This window comes from Haliotis rubra, unplaced genomic scaffold (assembly GCF_003918875.1).
Source record: "Haliotis rubra isolate DU_JTF1 unplaced genomic scaffold, ASM391887v1 Scf454, whole genome shotgun sequence".
Classification (NCBI taxonomy): domain Eukaryota; kingdom Metazoa; phylum Mollusca; class Gastropoda; order Lepetellida; family Haliotidae; genus Haliotis; species Haliotis rubra.
This window is the reverse complement of record NW_025767140.1, coordinates 635,674-659,803: the sequence shown is the minus strand read 5'-3', so window position 1 is coordinate 659,803 and position 24,130 is coordinate 635,674. Positions and strand designations below refer to the sequence as shown.

At 38.8% G+C, this 24,130-nt stretch overlaps 1 protein-coding gene across 1 annotated transcript in view; it reads left to right on the top strand.

Moving 5' to 3' along the window:
* LOC124290002 (dynein axonemal assembly factor 8-like) overlaps window positions 1–24,130 on the top strand; it is an 81,741-nt gene that overhangs the window by 32,215 nt on the left and 25,396 nt on the right. The window contains exons 18-26 of the mRNA XM_046726678.1: window positions 576–840; window positions 1,006–1,243; window positions 1,979–2,174; window positions 4,978–5,072; window positions 5,429–5,540; window positions 6,241–6,364; window positions 7,274–7,364; window positions 10,901–10,986; window positions 13,617–13,686. Coding sequence (XP_046582634.1) covers window positions 576–840; window positions 1,006–1,243; window positions 1,979–2,174; window positions 4,978–5,072; window positions 5,429–5,540; window positions 6,241–6,364; window positions 7,274–7,364; window positions 10,901–10,986; window positions 13,617–13,686 — 1,277 coding nt within the window. The remainder of the gene's footprint in view (window positions 1–575; window positions 841–1,005; window positions 1,244–1,978; window positions 2,175–4,977; window positions 5,073–5,428; window positions 5,541–6,240; window positions 6,365–7,273; window positions 7,365–10,900; window positions 10,987–13,616; window positions 13,687–24,130) is intronic.

Below are 24,130 nucleotides of genomic sequence, written 5' to 3'. Positions count from 1 at the left end.
GAATCTAAATCTTTAGATTTCTAAATGTCAGTCCAGGACGAGTCCTTAGTGAGTCATACATAGTATTAAACAAACATTAAAAAAACAAATCAGAGCGAACACGCAGGCTCAGGAAGTTTGTTTCAAGATCATCTTATACCACTTACTTATCTGGTAGTTTTATTTTGATGATGTGTATCAGCCTAGCAGTTGTTGATCACATGGTAATTAATGCCTCCATTTTACATATGGCCTGACACCAACAGAACAGATGACATCTTGAAACATAGTCCACTTCAACAGGCACCATTTCTACTTGTATACTAGCTGATTACAGAGGTCCCATCATGCAAGGATCAGTTGTGGTATTACTGCTATATGGGGTATAAATGCTGTAAGATATGTGATATTAGTTATTATTACTGTTTGCAAGTAGGCCATGAGGTAAGGTAAGTATTTAAATATCTAAAATATTTAGATTTTAATAAGTTTGCTGATAGTGGTTTCAGCTACAACAGTCAAGTGTTTTTTCTAGTCTTGGAGTCTCGTAAGTGACATACTGCTTATAGACCTCCACACACAATGTTCCTTTGCAGAACCTGTGCTAGTGCTGGCTGTCCGTGGGGTCAATGCTTTCAAGATCCTAACAAGTCTCTTCCCAGACCGCAATGCTACTGCTGGTCACTCTCCTCGGGGTCAGAAGCTGTCCCTGGACAAAATGATGTCTCAGACTGCTGATGAAGCTTACACCTACATCCGTCTCTTCTTTTCACGTCATGACCTCTACCCTGACCCGAAGTGTCGGCCTCTGCTGCCCTACCTACCAGAGTCAAGACTTCATGATAGCTCAGCACATGCAGAGTGAGGGTTCTTGCTTGTTAGGTTGAATATATTGTACAGCAGAGCAGAGAGATAAAAAACATATCCTTGATCTATATCATGCATTGGTAACCAATTTCCCATTGAGTATTGATTAAGCTTCTATGAATTTACATCCCAATTAATGCATGTGTTACATTTCTGCAGCTGGAAAAAATTCCGCCCATCACATCCTCCCCAGGTACAAGAGAACATATTTGACTTCATGCTAGCTGGCCCACAACTGCTCACAACATTTCTACTCATTAAACCGTCAGCTGTAGTGAAACACCTGGCAAGACTTTTCAAGAAAATAGCTCAAGAAGGATTCCAGATTGTAGGACTAAAGATGGCTGTCCTAAGTATACAACAAGCTCAACATGTCCTGTCTACTGAAGTTTTGCAGGTTTGTAGCAGCTAAAGTATTCAATTATCTTGGCCTTCTTGTGAATAGATAAATGCAAAGTCTTACGAATAACTTCATAACAGATGTCATAGAATCGGGAGTTCCCATACTTCTGGTAGTGTTTGTATATCAGTATGAGTAAGTGTTGTTTTCAACAACTGACACTAACACAAACATCTGACGTCTGTTTGAAGCTGGTCTTGCAGCTGACACTGGAACAAACATCTAATGTCTGTTTGAAGCTCCTCTGTGTGACGTCTGTTTGAAGCTCCTCTGTGTGACGTCTGTTTGAAGCTCCTCTGTCTGACGTCTGTTTGAAGCTCCTCTGTGTGACGTCTGTTTGAAGCTCCTCTATCTGACTTCTGTTTGAAGCTCCTCTGTTTGACGTCTATTTGAAACTCCTCTGCCTGCCTCCTTGAAGCTCCTCTGTCTGACTTTTGTTTGAAGCTCCTCTGTCTGACGTCTGTTTGAAGCTCCTCTATCTGACTTCTGTTTGAAGCTCCTCTGTCTGACTTCTGTTTGAAGCTCCTCTGCCTGACTTCTGTTTGAAGCTCATCTGGCTGCTGACACTGGCTGGTTTTTAATTGTAACTGACTGACATAACTTTAGATTTCAAGGATTATTGACTTTAAGAACTTTTGAAAATCGTCCAATTCTTGTAGATAATGAAAATATTTGATATTTCTCCAGTAATGTAACTGTATTTTAAAATATTTTATGTTGATTTTCCTCCAGGATTTGGCCCTATGCAAGAGCCACGTTGACCACCTAACGTCCAGTCCGTCTTTATATGTGTGTCTCCGACGGGAGAATGCAGTCAAGCGATTAGTGGACATTCTTGGACCAGAGGATCCTCAGAGTGCACGGCGTCAGAGTCAATTTCTGTGGAGAGGAACATTTGGCAGTGACACAGTAGCTAACGGCCTTTATGGTGAGATCAACACTGATTTGTACCACACACCATCTGACAGAGGGTAGTAAAAACACCATACTGGGGTATCTGTGGGACATATGTTGTCATACCATCAACCACTGGTTGTCTGCTTCAGACACAGTTCCACTAATTGTAGACTGTTACACCATAGCTTACACATTGATGGGTACATGGTAAATCTCAGTCAATCTACTTCTATTGTCTAGTGGATGAGGGGGTCAATTGTCTGGAGAGTAGAACGTCACTGCTTTGACCCTAGGTTGTGTCATACCAAAAGGACTAGTACTGGTCATCTTGAAGTCTGTAAACTATGTCTAGTGTAGGATAATCATACTGAGTCTAGTGTGGTATACCCATACCAATAATATACGAACTGGTCATCTTGAAGTCTGTAAACTATGTCTAGTGTAGGATAATCATATTGAGTCTAGTGTGGTATACCCATACCAAAAGGACTAGTACTGGTCATCTTGAGTGAGTGAGTGAGTGAGTGATTGAGTTTAGTTTTACGCCGCACTCAGCAATATTCCAGCTATATGTCAATGGTCAGTGAATAATTGAATCTTGACCAGACAATCCATTGATCAACATGAGCATCAATCTGCGGTCATCTTGAAGTCTGTAAACTATGTCTAGTGTAGGATAATCATACTGAGTCTAGTGTGGTATACCCATTCCAAAAGGACTAGTACTGGTCATCTTGAAGTCTGTAAACTATGTCTAGTGTAGGATAATCATACTGAGTCTAGTGTGGTATACCCATACCAATAGGATACGAACTGGTCATCTTGAAGTCTGTAAACTATGTCTAGTGTAGGATAATCATACTGAGTCTAGTGTGGTATACCCATACCGATAATATACGAACTGGTCATCTTGAAGTCTGTAAACTATGTATAGTGTAGGATAATCATACTGAGTCTAGTGTGGTATACCCATTCCAAAAGCATAGGTACTGGTCATCTTGAGTGAGTGATTGAGTTTAGTTTTACGCCGCACTCAGCAATATTCCAGCTATATGTCAATGGTCTGTGAATAATTGAATCTTGACCAGACAATCCAGTGATCAACATGAGCATCAATCTGCGGTCATCGTGAAGTCTGTAAACTATGTCTAATGTAGGATAATCATACTGAGTCTAGTGTGGTATACCCATTCCAAAAGGACTACTACTGGTCATCTTGAGTGAGTGATTGAGTTTAGTTTTACGCCGCACTCAGCAATATTCCAGCTATATGGCGACGGTCTGTGAATAATCAAATCTGGACCAGACAATCCAGTGATCAACAATATGAGCATCGATCTGCGGTCATCTTGAAGTCTGTAAACTATGTCTAGTGTAGGATAATCATATTGAGTCTAGTGTGGTATACCCATACCAAAAGGATACGTACTGGTCATCTTGAAGTCTGTAAACTATGTCTAGTGTGGGATAATCATATTGAGTCTAGTGTGGTATACCCATACCAAAAGGACTAGTACTGGTCATCTTGAGTGAGTGAGTGAGTGATTGAGTTTAGTTTTACGCCGCACTCAGCAAAATTCCAGCTATATGTCAATGGTCTGTGAATAATTGAATCTTGACCAGACAATCCTGTGATCAACTTGAGCATCAATCTGCGGTCATCTTGAAGTCTGTAAACTATGTCTAATGTAGGATAATCATACTGAGTCTAGTGTGGTATACCCATACCAAAAGGTCTAGTACTGGTCATCTTGAGTGAGTGAGTGAGTGATTGAGTTTAGTTTTACGCCGCACTCAGCAATATTCCAGCTATATGGCGGCGGTCTGTGAATAATCAAATCTGGACCAGACAATCCAGTGATCAACAATATGAGCATCGATCTGCGGTCATCTTGAAGTCTGTAAATTATGTCTAGTGTAGGATAATCATATTGAGTCTAGTGTGGTATACCCATACCGAAAGGATACGTACTGGTCATCTTGAAGTCTGTAAACTATGTCTAGTGTGGGATAATCATATTGAGTCTAGTGTGGTATACCCATACCAAAAGGATACGTACTGGTCATCTTGAAGTCTGTAAACTATGTCTAATGTGGGATAATCATATTGAGTCTAGTGTGGTATACCCATACCAAAAGGATACGTACTGGTCATCTTGAAGTCTGTAAACTATGTCTAGTGTGGGATAATCATACTGAGTCTAGTGTGGTATACCCATGTAAAACACGATGCAATTACTTGCATATATACACATTATTTTCACATTTTCTCGTGCCTCCATGAAGTGTGAAATTGTCCGAGCCAGCAGCTGGTACCACATACCCGTCAGAGCCAGCAGCTGGTACCACATACCTGTCAGAAGTACTGCTTCAACTGATCACTGACTGGTCAGACTCTGTCACCAGGTTGATTGTCAGTGAACCTGATGTCAGATGTTACTGCTCATGTTTCTACGTGTTTGTGTGTGGTCATTGTTAGGAGTGAAACGCTGTGCTCTTACCATGGTACGGTATGTATTGCAGTACAAGGCCTTCGGTTCAGTACATGAGAACTTCCTTCTGGGAAAATAACGTTCGTCTAGCAAAGAAATGCTTAGATTTTGACAAAATGATTCAATTACTAGACATTTTAGAAAAGGTTTAAAGGTTAATAAAATGACGGCATGACAACTGCAAATACCAAATTTTGGGATTGCATTACGGCATACCAAACTAAAGGCAAAATACCGCGTCTCTACTAATACCGTGGTATACCGTTTAATCCCTAGTCATTGCTAGCTCTGTTATGTACCCAGAAATGTCACTTGCAAGAATTTCTCATCACCCATCCATAGGTTCCCATGACTACTACCGGGCGATGCTGGACCTGGCGTTCTTCTTCCCTGAAGGTCTGTGTTGTGAGGAGACGCCAGAATTAGTCAACCATGGGGTAAGTGGAATGTTACACTGTTCTTCACTCCAAGACACAATCTAATGTGCATAGGTATTTATGCCTTTAGGGTGTGACAATCCATCCTCGATAATCTCCAGGGCATACGTTCCGATAAATCTCCACTAGTACCCTGGATGCATTTAATTTTATTACCTCCGAGGATGGTGGCAATCATGCCTTAAGCTTATGTCATGACTAAAAGCGTTAGTTACATGATAAGTCAGATTTAATTATATTTAGGGCAGTGTTTCAATTATCTCGTGACATGTCAACTTGATGTGACACAGGTTTTCAATGTTTTCCTCTGTGATGGAACTCACAGGATGGTGCTGACATCTGGTATTGTGTTACAGATTGTGTGTCCAGCTGAAGACCTGTCTATAGATCTACATCACTTTGACAGTCGAGATGTAAATCTGGTACATCACAGTCAAGCTCTTGAGTCCTACAGCACAGATATGGCAGGTTAGTGATCACTGATCTGGACAAGATATCTATAATGAATCCTGTCCAAACACTACATCGACACTCACTCTTATCAGGCGACCAGTTCATCATCTCAAGTTTGAAATCTTTATGTTCTGTTTAGCAGTGTGATATTTCGGCTTCATAAAATGAGAGCAATAGAAGAAGCAATGAGTCCTGTTAGCTGTCCAGAACAGATACTATACACCAGTCTCATTATTTGAAAGTTACCTCTTTTAACTTTCTAACACAGATAATGATTTGGTTTCACGAAAGTAGTGGAAATTGTCTCCCTTGATGCACAGAGGTTTGATACAATAGTTGTTTCCCTTCAACTGAGAATCCATAACTTGACTGGACTTTATGATGTTCAAGAGATGTTGCATTTATAGGAGCAAAAGTGGGTTAGTTGTCTATAACTCCTCTAATGGAGTTGCCTCCTTCAGTAGAGCAAGGATCTGCTTATCACTTTCACAAATCCAGACCTATCCACGTTTTATGATCTTGTTCTATCAGCACATACCCGTGCACTGCAACCAGTTTTTCTCCAGAGCTGAGCATCATGAAAAAGAAATTATTGAGTCCGTAAACCAATATTACACAGCACATATAGGTTTTAATGGTGAAGATGTTATAAATGGTAAGCAGCAGGAGAGCACACCAGGTTTGAGTCGCTACTATATTTGTTCCTGTGTTTCAGAAATCCATGAAATGCTGCTGCAGACAATGTGTCTGGTGCTGACGTCCCCAGTGCTTACTGGGCGTGGCCGGGACCAGCTGGGGGTGGGGCATGTGGAATTATTGGACGCTCTGCTCACACATGGGTAGGTGCAGTCATACAAATAGATCTTGGCTCACTAAAACTTACACAGATGTGTTACTGATCCAAAGTGGCGGTAGATAGTGACATTAAAATATTCCACAAGCAGTCTGTTGCTTGTAGTAAGAGACCACCAATTTGAGTTGTGTGGTTACGATGGTGTGTCCTCATACTATGTGGGTCACAATAGCAACTACTGGTCCGTATTGTCAGCTGTTGCATGACAACCATTCTTTCATTCATTCATTCATTCATTCATTCATTCATTCACTTGGTTGATGCACGTCATCATGTCCCAGTTACGGAGATCGATGTCCATGGTGTCAATCAGCAGATTGTCTGGTCTGGACCCAATATGTACAGGTCACTGCCATACAGCTGGGATATAGCTGAGTGCAATGTTAAACTAAATACAAACAAACAAAACTGCACAAACATCTTATTGCATCATTACACTGACTACACCTGCCCCGATACATCTTATTGCATCATTACACTGACTACACCTGCCCCGATACATCTTATTGCATCATTACACTGACTACACCTGCCCCGATACATCTTATTGCATCATTACACTGACTACACCTGCCCCGATACATCTTATTGCACATTACACTGACTACACCTGCATCATTACACTGACTACACCTGCCCCGATACATCTTATTGCATCATTACACTGACTACATCTGCCCCGATACATTGTTTGGCATGATTTTTAGTTCTTTGTTTTTTTTATTCATCAACTATGTTTAGCTCATGTAACTAGTTGTAAAGAATTGTTTTGACTCAACCTGCAGGCCATATTATAACAGAAAGTTGCAGCATTAAATTTGTGAGAAAACTGCTATTTATTATCAGGCAACTTTATAGATCCCAGAACATGAGCTGAGATCCTTGTGTGTTGCAGGTTTGAACTGAGTGCTGCACGGATGCTCTGGTTCACCAGAGCCCAGGCAGAACACTTTCTCCATCTAGTGGATGCTGGCAGCTTCAGACAGGTAGCTACATCTTCGTTATTCTTCCAAACCTGGGTTTGGTTTTAAGGGTGAATGCTTGATTGAGGTTTGAGAGGCAGAGGTTGACTGGCAATGACATTGATCCTTCATCATTGTGGACAAAAGTGAGCTGAATTGTTTGGCAAATGATCACAATATGGCTGAAATATGTGACGATAAATTTTAACTGACTCACTCACTGTTTGGCAAATATTCTCAATCATTTCACTGGCTTTATCCTTTGTTGTAACTGTATTACATACCAGGGTGTCGTTGTACAAAGTCATCTTAGCGCCAAGGTGACCGTAACTCCCATACCTTAACATAGACCTAAGGTAGTCTTAGCGTTAAGGTTGTTTTGTACAACGGCACCCAGGACTGATAGGGTCGCAGGTGGCCAGCCAACTCAGGTGCTACAGCGTCCTGTGCAGAGTTGTGTCCCTTGTGTAGTCAAGACACTGTGACTTGAGGCTTCGAATCCTTGTTCACCGGAGTGTTTGCCATGACACACAAAACCTGCATATTTGACGAACAAATTATCTCAAATACGCAGTAAATATAGAAGCTTGTGTCATTGTTGACGCAATGCTACTGGGACCTTAGTTCAGATAATCTAAACTACTTAGTTTAATGTTTGCCAGTTAACTGCTCAGTGCTGACTAAACACCTGGCCTGCCTTACCTTGTTTTTTTGTCGTTATTAAACAATCACAGCTGATATCTTGATGAAAGTTCCAAAATGAAGTTGACTCCCCAAAACATGCCCATGACTCCCTCTCATGACACCAGGGAGTCATGATGATTTGGAGTGGTTACAGTCTACCACAGTAAGCAAACATGTTGTGATATAACTGGTCATAGAGACTGAAACCCAACTCTGTAAGTCATGAAAATAATACAAAAACAGCAAGTTCTCCTTGCTCGCATTAATAAAGTTACACTATTTTATCACAATATATTGGAGTTCATTGTCACGTTCGCTGCCCAGGGATGGAAACAATGACATGTATATAACAAAACTCACAATAAACAGTGTAATGAAGCCCAAGGTTTTGACAGTGCTTCTCACCAAGTTCCATGTCGAGTGTGGTGAGAGTGTTCACACAAGTTGATCAAGCAGTTATAACACTCCCAAACATGTATGATGACCTCTTTGGTGTTGGTAAGTTTGTGAAAACATTGCTGCATGTACTAAATAACTGCCACTCACCTACATGGTGAAAATGTCATGGTTTACATAAAACCTACTCTTGTAGACACACTAGAAAGTTCTTACAATCAGTAGTGACCTAGTACAGTTTATTATGACTACAGTCAAGCACCATTGTGTCAAACTAAGATCTGCCCCACTTGTGATCGTCTCTCAAGTAAAAGCTTGGTCCAAGCATATTCCTTGTTCAGTCAGCATCTGTTGATGTGTCCAACATTGGATAACCTGAGGCACTTAGGTAGAACCATTCATTGACATAACAGTGTCTATATTTTGAATTTCGAATTTCGCTTAGATCACACACGAAGAGTGAGCTCGTGCAAACTTTAAACAGTCTGTATCCACCTGCTACAGTACTACAGTCTTTTCAATGTCTTGATTAATAGACTGTGGATTCTACATTTGAAGATTGGGAACCTCACACAGAGGCCCAGATAAGCTGTGTATCCGGGTAAAATGCGCATAGAATTAAGCATTGAAAAATAATTGTTGCGTACCAATTACGCATTTAAAATGTTAGATGCGCAGAAAGTTTAAAACAAATGCGTACGGAATATATTTATAAAAATCGCTTGCGTAATGAAAAAGACATCGATTGTTATCAAGTTGTACTGTTAGTATAGGACAAGTGTTGTACTGTCAGTATAGGATGAGTGATTTTTTATGAAATCATTTCCATTATATTTAAGTTGGTTTTGATTACCGCCTCGTTTTCCATCGACTGCTAGTTTACAGTAACATCTGTAAAAATGTATGAATTTTTTGCAATGGCTTCCGTATTTTACCCCATTCCATGTGCGTATAACTTCTGCTTACCATGTTCATGAGGGTCCATATGACCTTAGTGTTGATTATATATATTCAGAGACTATTATATGGTCTCTGATATATTTTACATAATAACTGTAATTAAAATTTCACAATGCTAGGTTATATTTCTTTGGGTTAAATAATAGTATTCTGTATTATATTTTTACTGATGACTGCGTCAGAATTCGTCCTGTTATATTATTGTGCATGTTTGAACTTGATCGCCGGGAAACATGTGCACAGCTGATTGCTATTTCCGGCTCAAATACACACGGCAATCTTAATCCCTGCAAATAATACAATGCCCAGCAAAAACAACTTAGAGCTTAAAAGGAAAATAATCTTGTCTAGTGATGTTTAATTGCAAATTTGACGTCTCTACTGACAAAGTCGTCTTCTGTTGTATGTTCACGCGAAGTGATTTGATGTTGTTTTCTTACCCCTGGAAAAAAGTTTGACGATAGCGTAACTCATGGATAAGACGACCCCCTTCTACGGACTGCTTTTTTTTTGCTTATAGACGGTAATATACGGTAGGTATGACATAAGGCAGAACATACCTGCTTAGTAAACTTACTCAATGGCATATACTTAGGTGAGTAAAATGACTGAAATACGCACATATTTGAAAGCAGTGGGTAACAGCAAAAGAAATACCCACTCAACATTCATAATACCCACTCCAAAAAAATACAGTGGGTACAGTACTCACATGAGCTAAATCTTATCTGGAGCTCTGCTCACATTAATTTCATGGTGTAAGGCTCGGGTCAGCATTAAGAGGTCATATAAATTTGTTACCACAATCATGATTTATAATCATTAGATAGATTTGTGTGATACTTTCTTTTCCAGAAGCTGAAAGATGTTGTGAACCTCCGATTCAGTAGTGACACAATATCGTAACATTATTTGTGTATTCTTGAAAAATCTAATGTTAGCTGAAAACATCCCATCTGTACAACCTTCGTGTTTGTGTCTTACTTTACCATCCTTATAACACAACACTGAGATATGATTTCATGTCCTGATTTCAATCTAACATTTGCCACTGTGACTGGTGGGATTACTTCTGTGTAGGAAGGGTAACATATGACAGGTTGGATCCTACTTATCTTGATTGAATAAAGGGGATTGGAATTCTAAAAGTGGCCAGATGGTAGAATTAGCCATAGTGTGGCTGTATATGGATCCTGCCATACCCATGGAGCGGGGATCAGCTGACAGAAACCGGATTTCTTTTTCTGATCACAGATCACATATTTCACAGTCACACGTTGAAAATTAACTTATCTGAAATTATTCTGGTATTTTCCCATGAATCACAAATCTAGTTAAGAGTCCACCATTTCCCTGGATTGTTCCTCCAAGTTAACATGTACTGAACAAGGGTTGTCGTTGGTAACCTTGTTAAGAGATCTCTTGTCCTGCTTATTTTGTTAGACAAATTTGGTGTCAAGAGTGGAATTAAAGTAGAGGGTAAGATTGATCATGTCTCTTTAAATTCATTCTATTTGCAGGTTCCGAGCCTGACGTCAGGCCCCACATTGGTCCTCGCCTTGCAGAGAGATAACGCCGTGTTTGCCTTTGATTCAGCCCTTGGAGGGTGAGTGAGCCAACAGGACTCGGGGGATTTCCCAGGATGCAACAGGAATAGCTGCCAGGAGAGATCCTAGTCTCTCAATTTCTCATATAATTTCAGATTAAAGATGGAACAGATATAAATGCATCGCAGTTTTAAATCAGGGAAAAGAAATCATTTACAGTTTACAGTCCTTTTTCTATTAATAAAATTGCCTTTCATCTGTGATAACCCAGCAAAACATTGCTTTCATTTTTCTTACATTGTGTTACTCATCTTCGCAAATATTCAGTGAAACCATATTAGGACAAACACAGATATTAGTTATCTCGTAATATACTCTATTGATCCAAGATGATAGAATTATTTATTTAGATATTTTCAACAGGTGACATTATATGGTATCACCTGTCCTAGTTTAGTTTGTGTGAAAGATTAAGGCCACTATGAGAGATATAGTGACTCAAAAAATATATTTATTGTATTTGAAGGACAGTATTTGAATAGAGAGTTTGTTTGAGCTTAATTCTTGATGCACAGAGTAAAAACCTATCAGTGTTCTTGATGTAAGTGTATTGGAAGGCAAGCACTTAATTTTGACAATTCTTAATAGCTTGTCACACCATTTCACTTGTTACAACATCCGTTATTCTTGTAGGCTTGCTTTAATCTCAGTCTGACATCATGATGTAGTACAATGCAGGCAATGGTCCAGGGCTTCCCAGCAAAGCCAGATAACAGCTTTATTACAAGACACAATTTTCCCAATTTTACCCTAAAACATGGTGTTGAAACAGTATGGCAAGCATATTTCTAGGATGCAGCGTAAAGCCTGTTATAAAGTGTGATTAAGTCCGTCGTCTCTGTCCAGGGAATTCATGCAACTACCAGCACACTAGAACTGCGGGGCAAATTGATTGGCAAGGACAGATAATGGGAGCAGTTTGCTGCCTCTGCTTTTTCTCATAATGTAACATTATTCTCACTGAAAAAAATAATTATCCCAAAAGATTTTTTTTTCCCAAACATATAAATAACTGAAGAATTGAATTTTTCAGTGTAAAGAAGAAATTATATTGATTTGAATGTTTTTGCTTTTATGTTTGCTTATGTATGATGGCAGTGTGGTTGAGATATGACAGAGCTGGATGAAAATATGGGTATATAGTTTTATTAATTCACACAAGATGCAAAAGAGATTATTCAAGTGTTTAGTTTTTCACTTGGGGTACACCTGCCTGTGGGTGAAGTCTCTGATGGTGAAACATTTCTATTGCTGATGAGTGTGATGAGGTACATTTCAAACAAATACTGGAGGTTGATCAAATAAAACCTCTTATTGAAATTAATGTTGAGGAAACGACATGAATCATGAAGGCTGGCTCCCACTAAATACACTTCATTGCACATCTTTCTAGCAAATTTTGTCAGTATGTTCTAAACTTCATATGTTACAAAGAAATTACAGCAAATTTTGTTGAGAGTTTATATGCGATCAAATTTATAATGGAACTGAGTACTGTGTGATATTTGTAAAGCACAAGTTTCCTACAATATGAAGTTGCTTTCTGACGTAGAGATTATTAACAAGATTTCTTAGAAGTTTTTATATTGTGCATCACGACATATCTTCGAGTTTCTTGGGCACTTTTTTATTACAGAAAAAGTCTTGGATCTTGGACTTGCACATACCCAATATATTTTTGTAATATCTTAAAACATGTCCTCTAAAATAATTCTTTATGAAACTGAACTTGTATGCACAAAATCAGATTTCATCCCAAGAGTGATTATGAGTTACTTCTGAAAAGTAATTTGGATAGATCATTACTTGAGAGTGCTTCCTCACCAGAAACAACACATATAAGTAAATGTATGATGTGAGCCATTTTACAAGTGGAATCCTAATGGTTTTTAATCATAAAAATATATCCTGTATAATATATATTATAATACTTTTACAATACAGAATAACCTCTGCCCTTTTGAAAATCACTCAAGTTTAAAACTTAATTCAATGAAGTAACTTTAGGACTGCCATGTTTTTACTGATCTGCTTCATTAATCACAAGGTGCCAAGTAGTTGGCAGCCATGTCTTTAGATACACACACTTGTTGGGAAAACACTGTGTTAAAATATCAGGAATGTTATGCTAAATTCAATCTTATTCAATTAAGCAGCCATTGCTCGAGGGAGCATGTAAGTAGTTTGGGTCGGTGACCTCTTTTCCATGTTCATCAGATCATCAGATTGGTTACTGCATTGATAGTAGTATCCATTATATGATAATACCATCTGTCAATATTATATGTGATGCATATGCTGTGTGCATGTAGTTTTAAGTTCACATTCTCACAGAATGTATGTATGTGTAGCGACTGATCTGGTTGAGCTACAGATTCTCAGAACATTTTTATTTCTTACATCCAAAGAAAGGTTGCTGTGCCTAATGCCAACATGGTGACCAAGGCCCAACAGGCAGCCAGAGGCTGTAGCTTACCCCACAGTAATTGTTTAGTTTTGACAGGGACAGATTTGTTAAAACACTAGTTCCATTAAACAGAACTGCTTTGGGACATTGGGAAGGGTGAAAAACGCCAGTAACAATGACCAGTCTCCAGATGGACGCTAATCGCATCAATTTACTTTCCAGAACCCTTTCCTCGGAGTCCATCTTGAGAAAGTTTGGTGATTACATACATCGTCCCAGCAGCATCAAACAGGTCAGTTGATGTGTGACTCTCTCAGGGCGACCTGACACCACAAGATGTATAGTTGCTGTACAGTGGCTGGCTGGATAACAGGTCACTTTTGCTTCACTGTTGGGATATCATTCTTGAATATAATAAACAGTCTGTGTTGTAACAGACCAGTGAAGCTCCATGTTGGAACTAGCTTTGTGAAACCCATGCTTGTAGTAAAAGGTGGACAGGGGGGGTCTTGGTTGATGCATATCATTCTGTACGATTTCCGTAATTGATACCCATCATTTTAATCACTGGACTGTGTGGTCGATTGTTTACAGATCCCCATCATATGGCAGGAATATTGCCAAGTGTGTGTTACAGTGTGCGAAATAGTTTCCAAATTTGGCTAGCCATTCGGGCTATGCCTGAAAGTTACTAGGCCGCAAAAAATGATTCACAAGCCCCAAATTTGAATGTAGACACGGGTTTCATCATTAAGCTGCTGATATGATGAACATTTTTATTAGGCCATAATCTTGCATGATTTAAAAGTGTGTTATAACTTAACAAGTCAGAGAGAGGGATATATTTACAAAATGGCCCCATGAAAAGTCTCTTACCAGTTGGGCCAGTGACTGTGGAGATTTATTACCCCGACTGGATTTTTACTAGCCACAGGCTAGCGGGCCAGTGGCTATTTCAAACACTGGTGTGTTACACAACAAACAAATGGTTCAGGGTACACAGTGGAGGGTTTTTAGATGGCTTCATTTAATAGGATACTGACTGACGGTTTTGGTCAGATTTGGTCAGGATATAGAAGAATGTGCTCTCAGAAGTTAATAAGATCAGTGAAATGCCCTGTTGCCATTTGTTTCAGGCAAAAATAAGTGATGGAGAATATGTAATAGATCATTGTTCTACATCGTCCTATCAAGAGCCATGTTTATCTCACGTCATGAACAAAAACACGTCCAGTCATGACCTTTAGACAATTCTCTATCCCCTGATGTGATAAGTGTGACTTGAAACTGTTTTGCAGTGTTAGAAATATTATATCATGTTTGTAAGATTGACTACTCCTTAGCTTCCCTCTTGTCAAGTGGCAGCACCGAGATAGTATGTACTGATTGAGATGAATCTGGCTAGGGGGAATCCTGGGACAGAAGGTGCCCAGTGCATCACTGAGTGTCCTGGCATGGAGGGACAGTATGTAGTAGATTGTGTTTGTCACAAGACAGGAAGGTTGTTACATGGTCTGTAAATTCATAGTAAATAGGTTATGAAATCATACATCATCCATAATTGGCTTACCAGAGCCATCTATATTGAGCTCTATTTTTTTTCCACTTTCATGACTTTCTCAACAATGTGTTGTCCACATTTCAAAGATATGAATATTGAAGAAAACAGTGTAAAATTTCTAAATGGACCAATGTCAGATCGTCACTTGTCCCAATCTGCACCTTTATCATAATCTTTCAGTAAACGCTTATCAGTGTTCATTATTACATTAAATTATAAAGAGTCAAGTATAAAATATCCATTTTATCATAATAATTACATTTTTAAAACACTTAGCATTTATGGGCTTTTTTTGCAATAATTCTATTAAAAGGTCTATTTTGAGCTTGTAGTGTTATTCATGCATACATTCATTGTAGTATGATACATACAAGACTTAAAGATACATCCTTCCCACAAGTTACAATGAACTACGCCATCTCATTACTTTACAGAGCCCTAATGTATCCTGTAAGGACCATGAAATTGATTTTTAGGGGTCCCCAGGACAGTGAAGGTAAACCCATGCTAACCATTTCAAATATACACACACTTCCACTGTAAACCAGGGGCTCCTTTCATGAAGCAACCTTTACTAAGGTTAACCTTAACTCCCATTCTTTAACATTGCACTAAGGTTACCTTAGTGACTTACGATCACCTTAGTGCTTTGTGAAAGGAGGCCTAGGGGTGTGGAGAGGAGGGGGGTTACTGGAAAGTCCATTGCTTCCTCTTCAGGCTGTATTTCAATTCAGGGAATAATTCTCGGAAAATTCCCCTGAAATAGAACCAGACCCTTTGTTATTACTGTTGTAACTCTCATGCTGATACATTGAACTGGGCTTGTCATAGCACTACAGCATCACTTTATGATCCTGTTACATCAGCCACTGAGGATGGATGTCAGAGTGTTACAGTGTTCGCTCGTCATGCCCAACACCAGGTTCATGTACATTTGATCAAAACGGAAATTTGAAACGTCAGTACCAAAGAATAATCAGTCACTTTATCTGACAAAACAGATTCCATTGGGCGCAAAAGGCAAAATCTTCTTTCTTGTCATGTTCTTCTGTGTAATGACTCAACTGCTTTAAGCAGCGTAGATCTAAACTCACTCACTCATCACGTCACTGACTTGGGGCCAAAAAAATCAATGTTGCTGTTCATGTTTTGCACCCGGTAAGATGGTTAGATTTTCAACTGTGATTCCAACTGCCACTGGGGCACGGCTTTCTTCATTAGATACGCCTCCCAATAACAATCCAAGTTAATAAAATGCACAATTAACTTCCTAGCAAGCTTTGTCATCGTCGAAAAGCATATTGGATGGGCTATTTAATGAGGACATGTTTAAAAAGCCGGACAGAATTGAAACGGAGGGCTAGATTAGTGAGGACAGTGTGGTCCTCTGGAGGACATGTATCTTTGACCTCAAGTTGATGATTATTGATTCGTCTAATCCCACAATAAAATAAATATGTTGTTTCACTGTTTTACGCTGTTTGAAACGCTAGGGCTCTAAAGCCAGATCCCAGGGGAGACGCCAGGGTCATAAGAAGCTCTCCGATAAAATCTTATGACATGTGGTAGGAGCGTTGGAGAAGGGACCTTATTACATGCGAACAGATTAGACCCGACCTCGGCGTGGCCGGCTTCACATGTGTAATCAATGTGTGAGTCAATCATACAGTAACAACATTTTATTGAAATTGAACTTTTTTGTTTATTGTTTCATTTTCTTATGAATGATTCTAATCTCTTGAATGTCTCTGGAATAGGCATTTTCAATCACTTGTGAAATCTCGAACTTTTACAAGTGGCTATGCTTCATAGTGTAGTGTTACGTCACACTTGTATGGCTGTATGCAAATGATTAAATGCCCTTCTTGTCTTAATTTTCTTTGACTCTAATGAGGATTTTGAGACCAAAAGTGAGAATGGAATAATACAAAGTGACCACCTTTGGTGTTTGTATGCCTCCTGCTCTCTTTGTTGATCCTTACTTTGTCAACCCATCCTATCCTTGTGGATTTCATCTAAGCTGTAAACATCAATGACATACTGTGGCTTTGGAAGTATGTCATAAGAGGCTACTACATGGATCGGTTGTCAGCTTTGTGACTTCGTTATTTGCATGTCGTTGTTCATTATATCAGTCACAGGATTGTCTGGTCCAGGCTTGATCATTTCGAGGCTACCATTATAATGCTGGAATACTCCTGAGTTTGGTGTCAAACAACACACTTTAAGTTTTTTGTAAGATGAGTGACCAGTCAAAACTGATGTGAGTTTCCAGCAAGCATAAGAAAGGGTAGGCCCATTTCATGAAATGTTTGGATAATTTGTTTTTGAATCAGAATGATCAATAATGTACCAGAACATGATATGACATATGACCAGACGGGAGATAAGATAACCACTTGTGTTGATAAGCTCAAAAATTGTGGTGTCTGGTAGATTTCTGTGTTTAAACATGGAACCACCTTGTTTGTGAATGTCACAGCATAGTTTCAACCTTGTATATGGCAGTATTTTTTAGATAATAACATCAGAGGAATGTTGTTTGTGCAAAAGTATATTACAATCAAACCTTCACTTTCTGACAGAATTGTGTAGTCAGGTTAACATTGTTTATGATTTGCGCTTATATGTACATGACTTGTGATGAAGAGTGCATGCTGTTATTGCCATGCTTCTAGCACAGGAAGAGCGGGAAGACATAAAATTGCACAGAGACTCCCTGTCTCGTCCCTCCTCTCATCTTGGCTGCACATCATCCAGCAACAGCAGCAGCAGCAGCAGCATCTGTTTCATCGCTGCCTCCAGGAGATCCATGCAGGTCACCATGTACCACAACATCCACGTTCTGTACTGTATGGCAAAAACAGTGCACTCAAAGATCTCTGTCACCAGTATTTATTGTTCACAGATAAAACAAATAATGTCTGTCTCAATCTCATTTTTATTCGCTGTTTGACATGTTATGCCCTTTTTTGCCACTTTGTTCTTCAATGTTTCCTCCATACCCCAGCTCACTGTTTCACCAAAGTGGCACGTGTCTGTGACTCCTTGGCTTTCCTTCCACCTGGACCTGACACGACATAAAACATTTGATTGTTTTGTTTACAAAGATCTTTGTCCAGAACATAAATGATTGGGGTATTTTTAAGAAAAGGGTGTAATTTAGTTTCCAACATGTCCAAATTAACTTACTTTGGATGAATGAAATAGCAAAACACAAAACAGCTGGCAAGGAAGAAAAACGATATAACTGATGTGAATGTATTTGTGCCACAAATTAGCCCAAACAAATAGTTTGTTGACCTTTAGCCTGCTGAATTAATTTCAGCATAAGGCGCTTTAAACAGGATGGTGATTACAAACAGGTGGGGTGTCATTAAATAAGGTACAGCTGAACCAATATTTTGCACATGAATACATTGAGAGGATTAATAGGTAGATAACGTTGGATATTGTCAGATATTCATATTTGGTTCATCTGAATGTGAAACAGTCAGATTGCTAAAATGTATACCTTCTTTTTTCTTTTCTTATGCTAGTAGTTGTTAGTGTTGGGAATTGCTTAAAATCTCACAATTGATGATTGGTTCTTTACAACCGATCAATAATCGAAAATAATTGGTTAGCGTCATTTATCATGGTTATGTTTGTTAATGCACAAAAAATATAGAAAAAACATGTAGTTTCGTTTTTTTGCAAATTGCACAAACTGCATTTACAAATTTTCACAACTTAAAGGATGACGAGTATGTTAGGAACATAAATTTCCTGGAGTCTTTAAGATGAATTCAATCATGACATAGAATGAGCTTGTAGTGCTCATGAAACGCAGCAGACAAAACCAAACTTGTGAAAAATGTTGTTAATGCAAACAGGTGTTTCAAAATTGTTTGTGTTCCATTATGAGAAAACATGATCGATTGCTTGGTCGTTTAGTCATTGCGACCAATCTTCGAATATTTCAATTAATCGGACCACCACTAGTAGTTGTTGATACCCACCAATAAACCATATTGGCCTTATAAACCATACACTATTTAAACCCAACTCACTCACTCACTCACTCAGTGTTATTCTATGTTTCTGTTACAGATTCCAATTTTGAGTAACATCCTTAGATGACTGCTCGGAATGGCAACAATTCAGTTTTGTATATATGAGATAATTTTTGTGGATGAGATTTTTCACTTTCTTTAATTCCAACCCTGTGCTTTAATTTCCTGCACTGAACATGAAGATATGTTTGATTTTATCTTGCATGAGTTACGTCAAGGTACAATGTGTCCCACGCATATGCTCTGGCTTGATTAGTCGCTATTTCAACCGATTCATCTTCTTGGAAACTGAAGCAATTCTGAAAAAGAGAAAAAAAAACATAATTAAATTCCTAGAAACCAAATTAATTTTAAATCTGCTACTCCATGTTTAAGTGTTTTCACATTTATCTTTAGATGTTTGTTTTTGATGCCAGAGTAAACGTAAGAGAGTTGTTCAGGCCTTTGCTTTAATGATGTACAAATACCTGCAACTTGAGCATGTTTACTATCAATGCTGCCAGCTAGGCCAGAATGTCAGCATAACCAGATTTGTCACCAGGTCTATTGACACTCCCTCAAATGTGACTGACATCTTCAAATGGGACGGTTTTCAAGTCAGGAGTGTTGCTGCCGAGACTGGCAATTTTTGCAATGGCTCAAACTCTGTCATTGTTAATAAGAGTAAGGCTGAAAACGTTTAACTAATCCAATCCTCTGCTTCAGTGAGTTTAGATTAAAACAGAAACGCTATTGACGTGAAGGGAGTGAAATGTACGATCACCTGATTTGAAATAGACGACTGACGACTCTGTAATAGACAATTAAAATGGCGGTAATGGTCTCATGCTTGACGACTGACGTCTTTGTTTGGAGGAAGAGCACAGCATCGCTTGTCCTGTCTTTCATGGGGATCGGCCACTTTAGGATTGCAATTTCTAAAGCAGTTTGGAATGGGGTTTATTGATGTCGTAAATAAGAGCATGGGGATATTAATGATGATTATGATGTTAATATCTGTGGTCTCTGTCTCTGTTTTGTTTGTTATATGATCGGCTATGTTCACGGTGATTGATACTGGATGTTCACATTGTGGACAGGGAATGCCACTGACAAGCAAATTGATGATAAAGCTCACTGTAAATCAATCTCCAGTAATTTTTGTCCTGGCGAAACAAGTCAAGCAATTAGAATGACTGATCTAATGGTTTTGTTTGATTATTGACAGCAGTTAAAACATGTTTATGAATCTGGGTAAACGTGTAATATGTTATGAACATTGGTTATAGTCATCTCCTGGCTTAGATTGTAAACTGTGAGTGTGACACATACAGAGGGTGGTTTCACTTCTCACATGTGTGTTGATCACAGCACACTACATCATGGCCCTGATGTTAACATTTTAAATTTAAGGGGTCAGAACATTCAAATACTAAAGGACTTTTTCATTTTGGACACTTAATAATTAAAACGTAAAATTCTGTAATGCCTATGGGGCCCTAGTGTCAGGATTCAGCCTGCAGAGCTGCACCCATCAGCCATGGCAGGATCTGTAAATCTCCGTTTTGAAGTCCTTTTTTGTGCTGATAAGTATTCTTTGTTTGTCCACACCTATCTGTGATCATGCTTTCCACAAAAGTGATTAACATCCATAATCTTGGTCACTAACTCACTAAAGCTGTTTTCACTTGTTAGAATGTTGTCTTGGATAAAACAAACTGACTCCTCAGTATTCTAGTCATTGCAAACATGCTTGAGTCTATTAGCCAAACTTGTGTGTTTGTCAGTAGTGTTTTTCTCCTAGCGTAATGACCTTCATTAATTGTGCACTCTTGACCAAGACATTTTTTCCTTTTCTACTGCATCAAACTTTTGGCTGAAATTGTAACTTGAAAAGTGGGAATGTCTCAATTCGCACTCAAGGCAATACATGACTGGTACTGTTGAATATTTTATCCTGGGATGACATCGGTACCTGTCTCCTGGTGGAGATACCAACATGCCGAGTACAATAAGAATAGTAATGATTTCAAGGTCAGTCATTTTTCTTAATAGATTCTTTAGATCAATAATACTTAAAAAATACGGAATAAGACAATAGTGTTGTTGATGTTGCTGTTGTTGCTGAAGCTGTTATTTTCATTGGCTAGTTTAGCAGCATCTGATCCATATTAGAAGAAACAGTTGGTCTAGTCTGAACAAGACCAATGTGGACCCAGATTCTAAATTGTCTTGTTTGTTTTATGTTATGCTGTGAACTTTAGGAGAGTTACAAAGAAAACTGTGATTATGCTCTGCTTCCTGCATGTTAGCTTGAAGTGGATAATCCTGCATCACAAACCTGTAGTTTTTAATTTTTAATCAGTGTTAATTATCCAGGATTATAACCTGCTGAGTTGCAATTATTTGTCGTAGACTGGCGACACCAGGTTGATGATTCATCATATGTGAGGGCCGCAGCAAACTGCACCAGTTTCCTCGACCTCATTCGCACAAATTTTGCAGCCTGAAAAAAAATTAATTCTATTAGATCAGTACCAAAATTCTCAGAAAATGTTGTAGGAAAATTGGCTGGTCACAATTTATATTTTTTTATGAATTTAATTGTTTAATGTAATTGAAGTAACAGAAGTGACAGAATAAACTGAATCAGTAATTTAATAACAGAATCCTATTATTCAAGATTGGTAATATAACTAGACTATGCTGTGATTGAACTTATTCATCCATAGTTGATGTCAATGTCATGTTCTATAACTAATTTGAATTTCACAGTCTAAATTCTGGCCAGCTTTGACTGCTGATATACCATTGTTTGGCCCAGTGTTGGAACTGTTTCACAGCTAATAGTGCTGGGATACACAACCAATAGCACAGTGTTTCACTGTTCACTGGGCACTGTTGGACTGCTAGTCTGTCTCACAGTCCCTGAACCATACTTTCCCTAATGCCAAGCTCTCTCTGCAGTGCTAAAGCCGTAAATAAAGCAAGTCTAGATTTCCTCAGGTTCAGGTTCTGAATCTCTGGTCTCCCTAGGGCTCCTTTTCAATTTAAATGGGCTTGTTTGTTACTATCAAAATTATATATCTTCAGAGACTAAGCATTAGTCTATTGGACTATTATTAGACCAGTGTTTGACTTCCTCTGGGTCAGTGTTTACCTGCTGTGAGGGCAGTATCGTACAGCTTATAGATAATAATATAACAATACACCAGTGTGGTCAGTGTTTACCTGCTGTGAGGGCAGTATCGTACAGGTTATAGATAATAATATAACAATACACCAGTGTGGTCAGTGTTTACCTGCTGTGAGGGCAGTATGGTACAGCTTATAGATAATAATATAACAATACACCAGTGTGGTCAGTGTTTACCTGCTGTGAGGGCAGTATGGTACAGCTTATAGATAATAATATAACAATACACCAGTGTGGTCAGTGTTTACCTGCTGTGAGGGCAGTATGGTACAGCTTATAGATAATAATATAACAATACACCAGTGTGGTCAGTGTTTACCTGCTGTGAGTGGCAGTATCGCATGGTACAGCTTATAGATAATAATATAACAATACACCAGTGTGGTCAGTGTTTACCTGCTGTGAGGGCAGTATGGTACAGCTTATAGATAATAATATAACAATACACCAGTGTGGTCAGTGTTTACCCGCTGTACAGTATGCTGTGAGGGCAGTGTTTACCTGTATCAGCTTATACAGCTTATAGATAATAATATAACAATACACCAGTGTGGTCAGTGTTTACCTGCTGTGAGGGCAGTATGGTACAGCTTATAGATAATAATATAACAATACACCAGTGTGGTCAGTGTTTACCTGCTGTGAGGGCAGTATGGTACAGCTTATAGATAATAATATAACAATACACCAGTGTGGTCAGTGTTTACCTGCTGTGAGGGGGCAGTATCGTACAGCTTATAGATAATAATATAACAATACACCAGTGTGGTCAGTGTTTACCTGCTGTGAGGGCAGTATGGTACAGCTTATAGATAATAATATAACAATACACCAGTGTGGTCAGTGTTTACCTGCTGTGAGGGCAGTATGGTACAGCTTATAGATAATAATATAACAATACACCAGTGTGGTCAGTGTTTACCTGCTGTGAGGGCAGTATCGTACAGCTTATAGATAATAATATAACAATACACCAGTGTGGTCAGTGTTTACCTGCTGTGAGGGCAGTATCGTACAGCTTATAGATAATAATATAACAATGTTTACCTCGCAGGGCAGTGTGGTCAGTGTTTACACCTGCTGTGAGGGCAGTATCGTACAGCTTATAGATAATAATATAACAATACACCAGTGTGGTCAGTGTTTACCTGCTGCTGTGAGGGCAGTATGGTACAGCTTATAGATAATAATATAACAATACACCAGTGTGGTCAGTGTTTACCTGCTGTGAGGGCAGTATGGTACAGCTTATAGATAATAATATAACAATACACCAGTGTGGTCAGTGTTTACCTGCTGTGAGGGCATATAATACAGCTTATAGATAATAATATAACAATACCAGTGTGGTCAGTGTTTACCTGCTGTGAGGGAGGGCAGTATCGTGCAGCTTATAGATAACAATATAACAATACACCAGTGTGGTCAGTGTTTACCTGCTGTGAGGGCAGTATCGTACAGCTTATAGATACTAATATAACAATACACCAGTGTGGTCAGTGTTTACCTGCTGTGAGGGCAGTATCGTACAGCTTATAGATACTAATATAACAATACACCAGTGTGGTCAGTGTTTACCTGCTGTGATGGTAGTATCGTACAGCTTATAGATAATAATATAACAATACACCAGTGTGGTCAGTGTTTACCTGCTGTGAGGGCAGTATCGTACAGCTTATAGATAACAATATAACAATACACCAGTGTGGTCAGTGTTTACCTGCTGTGAGGGCAGTATCGTACAGCTTATAGATAATAATATAACAATACGCCAGTGTGGTCAGTGTTTACCTGCTGTGAGGGCAGTATCGTACAGCTTATAGATAATAATATAACAATACACCAGTGTGGTCAGTGTTTACCTGCTGTGATGGTAGTATCGTACAGCTTATAGATAATAATATAACAATACAACAGTGTGGTCAGTGTTTACCTGCTGTGAGGG